General features: G+C 34.0%; 1 protein-coding gene across 1 annotated transcript; it reads left to right on the plus strand.

Moving 5' to 3' along the window:
• Window positions 1–296: 296 nt before the first annotated feature.
• On the plus strand, window positions 297–3,877 carry LOC140168107 (uncharacterized). The gene has a single exon (XM_072191412.1). It carries the CDS (start codon window positions 1,347–1,349, stop codon window positions 2,556–2,558), a length of 1,212 nt encoding a protein of 403 aa, XP_072047513.1. The 5' UTR covers window positions 297–1,346; the 3' UTR covers window positions 2,559–3,877.
• Window positions 3,878–10,854: the final 6,977 nt, after the last annotated feature.

A 10,854-nucleotide genomic window follows, 5' to 3' on the forward strand; every position in this document is an offset into this window, starting at 1 on the left:
ACTGAACTAATACTAAGCATGTTTGTACTCATTTTGATGCATTTTTCATACTGATTTCAAATATGTTCATGGAAATATAAATTTCTAATTTGTTTGAAAAATTATAGGATTTTGTTGATTCGAAGACTAAAGCACTCATCCACGCAGATAGATTTTTAAAAGCTGCAGTAGTATGTCCATTTGTACGGTTAATATTAATTATATCACAACCCAATACGGCTCACTACGGCGGCGCGCTTGCGGCATGGTGAGAGTTTACCAACCGATTTAGTCATTATTACTACTATGCATGCTTGCGAACGAAGACAGGACTAGTTTAAGATGCCTGTAAACACGATGAAACTACCATCATATGCTTACTACTACTAGCTGGTATTGGTATTCCAACTCTAATAAGGATTTTTTTCTAAGAACGGTAGAAAACTAATTTTCTTACTTACATTATATCTACCTACCAATATAAGCATCCAACAGCATTGGGTCATTTGATAAGTTGACAAGTACATTGGCATCATTTATTGGAGAACCTGTAGTAATCGCTTGAGGCACACATCAGGCATGTACGATGTTATTACACGTGGGACGGAGAGACTTGTCATTGTATTGAAGATGTAAGTGTGGAAACTGTGATAAGATACAGACGACGAAACGCTGAATTGCAAATCTCCTAGTCTCAACCAGATTAGTGGTGAAACAGAGACAGTGCAACGGTTGATAGAGTGAGCATCAACATTCAGTGCATTAAGAGAAATTGTGCATTCTCTATCATCAGAGACAGTACAACAGCTTACAACTTTGGCGTGTAAGCTTCAATACGACCCAGGACTTCCATGAGTAAAATTGGACTTACTTAGAGTGTTATTATTATAGCTTATTGTCGCAAGAACATCTCGTGTAGATTATCAAAGAAACTGTGACAATACAACGGCTGGCAGTGAGCATCAACAATCAGACAATCTAGAACAGAACATTGCTGGAAACTGTACGACGTCAATGGGTGATCTATAAACTGACCAAGGACATTATAAGATCAGTATAGGACACACATTGTGTTCTCACGAAGATCCATTGCAGAAGAGCTGAAAGGAGCAGTTGCAGTGTTTCTACATGTTTGTACTTTTTGTTGAATGAGCATTACCTTATTTTGTACATGGAATTGGAGTGAAACTATTATGCCTTTATGTCCTAGCTTTAATGCCTCAATTACACATCTCATAACGTCACGCAGAATACGTAAGACGGAAAGCTGGTAAACTTCTTGGGATTTTAAGGCAATTTCGCCTCATATTTGACAGTAACAAGACTGAAAAAGTGCAGGAATCTAAAGTCTAATCACCACCGCGACAATGGGCGCATGTGACGCACTCGTAGTGGTCTTCCTAACAGGATTATTACACAATTTAGTTTATGGTCTAGGTGACGTCAGAGTTGAAGCCACTGCACCTGTCAATCCAGCAGAAGAAGACGGTATATTCTCACTTAAATGTCAAGTCTGGAACCTAGGAACAGATCAAGAAGTTGCTATGACTCGAATCTCAGCTACAAGTGGGAAACCTGTACGATTGGCTTTGAATGGCGACGTTGTTACGTCTGATGAAAGGATGTTTTTGGCTGTTAGACAATTGGACGATTCATCGCAGGTGTATTTTCTATCTATAATGAGAATAAGTAAGACGGATGCGGGACAGTATAGATGCGCAGTGTACGGTGCTGATGATACGGGAGCATTCTCAGAAATAACATCGGATTCTATAGATGCTAAAATTATGTATTTTCCTTCTGAATCTGAACCACATTGCGAACCAGGAGGAAACCCGATTATCATGGCTGGAACTGAGCTAACTTTAAATTGTAGTTCCGAAATGGCTTTTCCAACTGTGACACTACAGTGGAGTAAAGGATCACCGGATTCACATGTTAAGGCAGAACAAATTAACCAGAATGGTAAAGCGTATTCTGTGTTGAAAGTTACACCTAGGCGTGCAGACACAAACTTGGTTTATTTATGTACTATTTCAAGTAAAGTATTTCCTGATAGTACATCATCGTGTCACATTGGCCCTTTAACGGTTCTCCCTAATCCTAATTTACCTGATGAGGATGAGGATGATGATGATCAACCTCCGCAAAACTCTCCTACGCTTAATCTTAATGATGTTCACATAGACAAGGAACCTAAGCGTGGGGCCAATAACGAGGTAGTCGACGACACTATCATAAGTGCTTGTGCACAAGAATGTTCTTACACAAACTCATCTGCATTTTACTGGGTAGTTGCCACAATCATAGCGGCAATTCTAGCTATTTTCTTTTTAATAATCGGCATTGTAATATTACTAAGATACTGTAAGCTTCAAGAAGAACGTAAAGTTGAATATACTATTGCTAGACAGAGAAATGATCAACAGATCTATGCAGAATTGGACTCACGAAGAGGAGAAAAGGTTTATATGTATTTGGACAAGAACCCTAAAGTAGGACCACTGAACTATACCTCGACACCCAGTAAAGAAATACATGAACATTATGGTATTATACCTCATGTACCGAAAGTGTAAAAAAATATCGTCATTTAACTTATTTGTTATTTTACATTATATGCTTACATAATTAGGCAAACACGGCAAACATGTCAATAAGTTTGTATTGTATTTCCAATGTAAAACAAGAATGTTATGTGAACCTTATAGACGTACATTTTATTACCATGGTTACTGTAATCGTAAGTTTTTGACCAGAACCTGAATTCATCACAATGTTTTAAAACCCACTGATCACTACCTGCCGATCTAATTGACTGGTCAATTACATGATATTTTCACTCAGAATGGAGCTTAGCAAATAATTCACCCCAATTTTTTTTGCGTGGTGAGATTATTATAACAATGTTGTGATTGGGCCAATTGATAATGAAAACTTCTTTTTGGCCAATCGGCAGGTAGTTCTCATGGGGTTATAAGGAATTTAAGAGCGCGATTCTTTGGGGATTCGGTCAAATGCATTGTTTTATTTACGTAAGGTCTTTAGTTTTAAGCTTTATTTTCTCTATTTTTGTTTAGACCTTATAAATTATAAGAATAAGCCGGATCTTTTTCAGTACAAAAATAAAAACTTAGCTTTGGTAGGTTTTGACTACTTAGTAGAGAGGCCACACCTCTGTCTAAAACCGATGCACGGGAAATATATATGTAGCCACAAAGTGGCCTCTCTACTAAAATTTAAGGCAATGGCGTCAATACTTTAACGTGCCAACGTCATTGTGCCGCCTTTGTGCGCGCCTGTTCACATGAGTTAACGTAAGCAGTTTAATGCTGCGACTACTACACTTGCGTCATTACCTCAATTATAAGAGAGCTAACTCCCAACATATGTTATGGAATATATTATATGGAGATTTCGGCGACGGTGATGTTAGTTATCAACATCATTGTATTGTCTTTTAAACAGGTGCCAGCTCTCTGCCGATGTTTGGGGTAAAGCACTGAAATGCTTATTTCTGAATTATGTGCTCTAAAGTTGGACATTGAGTGGATTCCGCACGTCACGTGTACGGTGTGAAATGTTTCCCAATAAATGATGGGAACTTTAATGAAAGACAGAGATAAAAAGACTACTAGTAGTTCGCGTCTGAAATTCTGACAACTGAAAAGAAAATACCGTACTGCGCAGGTCGGCAACCATCACGGCGCGCCTTTGCCTTGACGTCAGACGCGAACTAGTCTTTTTTTTTTGTCTCTGTCTTTCATTATATACGTATATATCAGACACATAGGGCTCAAACAAAAGTATCGGCTACCCACGAAATTGGACAAGCTGCATAACCTGTACACATATATTTCCTGTTAAAAAATTAACAATAAAATGCTCTTGACTTGTACTTTTAGGTGTCATTACTATTTTTGTCGCTTTTTTCTTGTACAGTGATCGATCAAGATGTCACACAATATACTGCCAGCTTTTTGGTTGTGCGTTCAAAATGAATTAATAATGATATATCATGAATAAAATAACCCAGACTTATTTCTAGCCTTGATCTAAATACATAACAAAACACCTTTTATGAAATGGCATCCATTTCATTTTGATCATTACAGCATCTCTACAATCACAACAACAACTTAGCCATCGTGTATATATAAAAAGCCGCCGCTTTGTACCATATAGACTTGGTATATTATTCACCATCGATTAAATTGGGCCATTTTGGGTATCGTATTTCCCGGAGATCTGGTCTGAGCTTGCGGGATACCCGTGTAAAACATCCCTTAACGTAGACTCAGTTCTACTTAACACTCTTCACGCGGGTGTCGACTGCAGACGACATGTTTTGAAAAAAATTCAAAAATTCAAAAATTTCATAAATGTAAATTTTCATGTCCATATTTGGAATCAGCATGAAAAATGCATTAAAATGAGTACAAACAAGCCTAGTATTGGTTCAGCGGTTCTTGAAATAGCTCTTAATATTTTCAGAAAATATCTCAAAACTTGGATTTTTTATGTTGAAGACTATGGCTTGCACGCAGAGCATTAACGTAGACTCAGTTCTCCTTTACCGTTCAATAGTCATTGAATACTAATCTAACTTGAATCCCTTTGAGTGGCACCTCTCAACTGGACTTAATTTTGTTCCTCATATCACTTTACTCAGCGCTGCAATATCCCCAGCTAGATATACTGGATAAATAAAAGTGGAGTGCGATTTGCAGAAGATACCCGTTGCTTGGAATAACCCGCTCCAAGCTGTTAACAAAAACACTCAAACTGTTAAGAAGAATATATAAAATTATCGTAAATTTCATATTTTTCTACTTTTAAGGATCATATTTGAAATCTACATGAAAAATGCATTTAAATGAGTACAAACATGCCTAGTATTTGTTCAACTTAATTAAGATAGACTCTGTTAACCTTCTGCAAGAACGTCACATCGATTTGAGTTTGGAATGGAATTGTAAGAATACCCGTTGCTGGTTTTAATAAATACTTCTAGGTTTGTCTCTCGCGTGAGCCTGAAGCGACACAGCTGCGCAACTGTTTGTATTAATATTTCTCAATGCAACATAAATAAATCATGTGTTAAATTATAACATTGAGTTTGTCTCTTCGTCGAACCCAATGAAGATGCTGATGAATATATTTCAGATTGATATTAGGTTGAATTTATTGGACAAATAAAATGAAATTATAAAAATATGAAAGGGGAGACGTAATAAATTCCGTCTCGCGACATGAGATAAAAAAGTAAAACAAAGAAAAGCAATATTTGATTGTTCAATTATTGATGGAAAATGGGAAGGCATTTTAAAATGAAAATGGAAAATAAACAACACCAATACCACCCGAAGGGTTTCTCTTATGTGAAGTCAAGTTTATGGACGTAGACAATATGTCTTAAGATAGTTTTCATAACGATGGAGCTTGAATTGATGAGGAACTGAAATTTGTAACTTTAGACAGTGTTCCAATATTTCTCTTTCATTTAATCTATTGCAATTTTTTTAATATATTGATTTTAATATGAACAAATAATTCATTGAATAGATTTCTCACACAGATTACACTATGAACCACCATGGCCTCATCCCAATGGCATAGTTCAATAACCTCAATTAAACGATCATAGTGCAAAATTTGACCTCAAGTTGCCGAGTATGAGTTTTTGTACCCAATTTTTTAAAGGTCATTCAATGAATGTACAAATGTATTGGGACTAAAGAACTTTGCCCTTATAGATGAGCATGTTGTGGATCCTAGTGTTACATGCATGTGCTTATGATGGTTGTGGATGTTCAACCTACTTTATTAATTGCTCAAATCTGAATTGGTTGATTTTACATATCTTTATTCCACGTATGTTTGATTATATTTACACCTGCATGCATGGTTTAGTCCGTCAGGAAGGACCACGCTAGTAGCACGATAATCCATCATTAATTTGATAACCAGTCAGGTTTGGTTCACCCAAAAAGAACTGCTCTGGTGGTGCTTCCTCTTTAAGGGCCCCTTTGACAATACTGGGATTTAAATTTGTCTTTAGAGAGCAAATTACAAGAGATACTCTTGAAGATATCACAAAAAATGCAACTGTTATTCTTATTATTTTCATTATAATTTGCAACGTTATTTTGCCTTAATCTCAATATAGGCTACGCCGACCTTAAGATACCAATACTTACTTATATATCTCGTAAGAGCCCATAAAGCGATGTCTGTTATCCAATAAGTGACAAATTACAGTTTACGGAAAATGATATTTTAGTTTGTTACACACTGTATTTATTGAATGCAAACTTCGGTATCAACCAAAATACACCAGAAGAGTGACTTGAACGAAATGCAGATCTAATCAGCATATTCTTGGGAAGAATTGCTGACCATGAGACATACATTTTTGCAATGCCATTGTGAAAAATGAGTCTTATTTTGAATAAAACCGATAGGAAACAGTAAAATCAAAGTTTAACAGTAAATCGTGAAACTCGCTGGTAATAAAACCATACGGAAAAAATATTGTCTATGCATGATTATATGTATTATACATATACTACATAGACATTAATTTTCCAATAACAGATGTCCAACAGCGGTTGTTTCTAACCTTTTTCTTCAATGGAAATGTGCAAAACACCGATTTTTCACTAATTTGTGCCAAAAATCCTACCAAATATAAAAGTTCGTAAAGAAATACATAATGACATACATATCCATACCATTTATCACATATGATTGTTAAAAGGTCGATATAAGACCCCTTCACATTCAAATGTATTTAAAGTATCCTTGGTGACAAATAATGTTTCCATGTTCTTATGAAGGTGCATTTGAAAATTGAATTCTATATGCTATCTACAGAAGATAACAATGCTAAAATAAGATATTATCTACTAATGATAGCAATTCTAGAATAAGATATTATCTACTGAAGATAGCTATGCTAAAATAAGATGTTATCTACTAATGATAGCAATTCTAGAATACGATGCTATCTACAGAAGATAGCAATGCTAAAATAAGATGTTATCTACTAATGATAGCAATTCTAGAATAAGATATTATCTACTGAAGATAGCAATGCTAAAATAAGATGTTATCTACTAATGATAGCAATTCTTGAATAAGATGCTATCTACTGAAGCTAGCAATGCTAAAATAAGATGTTATCTACTAATGATAGCAATTCTAGAATAAGATGCTATCTGAAGATAGCAACGCTAAAATAAGAGGTTATCTACTAATGATAGCAATTCTAGAATAAGATGCTATCTACTGAAGATAGCAATGCTAAAATAAGATGTTATCTACTAATGATAGCTATTCTAGAATAAGATGCTATCTGAAGATAGCAACGCTAAAATAAGAGGTTATCTACTAATGATAGCAATTCTAGTATAAGATGCTATCTACTGAAGATAGCAATGCTAAAATAAGATGTTATCTACTAATGATAGCAATTCTAGAATAAGATGCTATCTGAAGATAGCAACGCTAAAATAAGATGTTATCTACTAATGATAGCAATTCTTGAATAAGATGCTATCTACTGAAGATAGCAATGCTAAAATAAGATGCTATCTACTAATGATAGCAATTCTTGAATAAGATGCTATCTACTGAAGATAGCAATGCTAAAATAAGATGCTATCTACTGAAGATAGCAATTCTAGAATAAGATGCTCTCTACTGAAGATAGCAATGCTAAAATAAGATGTTATCTACTAATGATAGCAATTCTTGAATAAGATGCTATCTACTGATGATAGCAATGCTAAAATAAGATGCTATCTACTAATGATAGCAATTCTAGAATAAGATGCTATCTACTAAAGATAGCAATGCTAAAATAAGATGTTATCTACTAAATATAGCAATTCTAGAATAAGATGCTATCTACTGAAGATAGCAATGCTAAAATAAGATGTTATCTACTAATGATAGCAATTATAGAATAAGATGCTATCTACTAAAGATAGCAATGCTAAAATAAGATGTTATCTACTAATGGTAGCAATTCTAGAACAAGATATTATCTACTGAATTGTTTTTTTGTTTGCAAACCTTTACCTGACCTAATTACGTTATCATATAAAAAATTGTACACAAAGTAATATTCCCGCAACGATATTACTTATTTTAAAATAAGATGTTATCTACTAATGATAGCAATTCTTGAATAAGATGGTATCTACTGAAGCTAGCAATGCTAAAATAAGAGGTTATCTACTAATGATAGCAATTCTAGAATAAGATGCTATCTACTGAAGATAGCAATGCTAAAATAAGATGTTATCTACTAATGATAGCTATTCTAGAATAAGATGCTATCTGAAGATAGCAACGCTAAAATAAGAGGTTATCTACTAATGATAGCAATTCTAGTATAAGATGCTATCTACTGAAGATAGCAATGCTAAAATAAGATGTTATCTACTAATGATAGCAATTCTAGAATAAGATGCTATCTGAAGATAGCAACGCTAAAATAAGATGTTATCTACTAATGATAGCAATTCTTGAATAAGATGCTATCTACTGAAGATAGCAATGCTAAAATAAGATGTTATCTACTAATGATAGCAATTCTTGAATAAGATGCTATCTACTGAAGATAGCAATGCTAAAATAAGATGCTATCTACTGAAGATAGCAATTCTAGAATAAGATGCTCTCTACTGAAGATAGCAATGCTAAAATAAGATGTTATCTACTAATGATAGCAATTCTTGAATAAGATGCTATCTACTGAAGATAGCAATGCTAAAATAAGATGTTATCTACTAATGAAAGCAATTCTAGAATAAGATGCTATCTACGGAAGATAGCAATGCTAAAATAAGATGCTATCTACTAATGATAGCAATTCTAGAATAAGATGCTATCTACTAAAGATAGCAATGCTAAAATAAGATGTTATCTACTAATGGTAGCAATTCTAGAACAAGATATTATCTACTGAATTGTTTTTTTGTTTGCAAACCTTTACCTGACCTAATTACGTTATCATATAAAAAATTGTACACAAAGTAATATTCCCGCAACGATATTACTTATTTTAAATCTGAAGTGTAACACTGTAAAATTGAAACACTTCAACTGTTATATAATTATCTTTGGAACAAAATGTTCAATTTTAATGGGGTTTTCTGCAAAATGTAGCTTTGTAAATGCCTTATACAATAATGTGGAAAACTGAAATTTGAATATGCCCGACTTTTTTTATTTGATCATACCACATTTTGCTTGATCATACCACATTTCTGAATACCATGCATGCAAGTCTCGTATTGGCAATTATTGTAAGTGATATGTTGTATTGGTACAATACCGTATTTGTAAATTACAAACAGTTCATGTTTTAAGACATTTTCTCAAAATATCAAGAGCTATCTCAAAAACTACTGAACCAATACTCGACTTGTTTGTACTCATTTTAATGCATTTTTCATGTGGATTCCAAATATGGTAATTAAAGTGAATAATTATAACTTTTAAAGAAAAATCGAAACTTATCGTAAGCAGCAGATATACTGTAATTTTACTTACGCGGACAGAGACATTTAATTTACATGTGACTTTACATGTACAGTTTTTATATTATCTTTTGTCAATATCTGACTGACTTACCGGAGTTTGTAGAGATTTGACCGGGCATCTCACATAAGACAAAATGTAGTTCAATGTATTAATAATATGACTCAAAAAGTAGGTTACAAACAAACAAAATGAGATCGCTACAAGAGTTTTGTTTATCTTCAAGCCCACTTCTTTTTTTTTCATAATCCAATGTACATCATCTGTAGTTTGACTGCTAACACCATTTCATCAAAATATAATCACAATAAATCTTTGACACAAAATGAAGTTTCTTGCCTCAGTTTGGTTCTCTCTTTCTGTCATATCATCAGGAGGATACAGCAAAGATGTGTGTTAATTAAGAAAGCTGCCTCGTGAGATATGCATACTTACAATGCAAATTATAGTGGAAAGGAGCTATTTCTGAAATAGCTGCCGCTTGATATTTTTATATACTATACTCAAATGCTATGCCTTAAGACCATACCTCGATGAGGAAGATTTTGAAATTCTAACCAAATTGAGCATTTTTAGTAATTCCAGATCAATCAATCAAAAGGGTGTGGAAGATTTGGGAATTCTAAACATGATTTCCTAAATAGGGTCAAAATTGGTTGAAATCCTACTGCATTGGGCCATTCCATTTCAAATCCACACTACCCCTGTGGAAAATTTAGCTCAAGTCTTCCACAGAAGGATTATGAGTTTCGAATAGAATAGACAATAACTTCTATTTGAAATACTCACTCCAGATGTGGAAAATATAAGTAAAGCCATAATACAGGGGAGTATGGGTTTCAAAATGATTAATCCTGACCAATTACATTTGAAAAACATACTCCCTCTGTGGAAGATATTTCCAAAATCTTCCACAGGGGTAGTGTGGATTTTAAATGGAATAGCCCATTTCAACATTCTCAACTTATCCAATATCCACATGGATTGCCCCTATAGCTTTTAAATCGTCCACAGGGGGTATGTATTTCAAACGGAATAGACAATTATTTCGGAATCTATAGTCATGATAGCTGTGCCATGTTTAAGAGATTTCCCATATTTAGTAAAATGTGTTTTTCTTGTGTTTCTGGAAACCATGGCATTTTCAACATGCATCTTAAAGGGCCCAAGCGTGATAGAATTCTTTCATAGAATTTACAATTTTGATATTTTGTATTTTCTTATGTGCTGATAACAATTATGAATTAAAAAGGGGGTCAAGGAGTCAGATTTTATTTTGCAATATATTTGCCTGTTTAACTGTTGAATAATCAAACTCCTGTA

Source organism: Amphiura filiformis, chromosome 13 (genome assembly GCF_039555335.1).
Source record: "Amphiura filiformis chromosome 13, Afil_fr2py, whole genome shotgun sequence".
Taxonomy (NCBI): Eukaryota; Metazoa; Echinodermata; class Ophiuroidea; order Amphilepidida; family Amphiuridae; genus Amphiura; species Amphiura filiformis.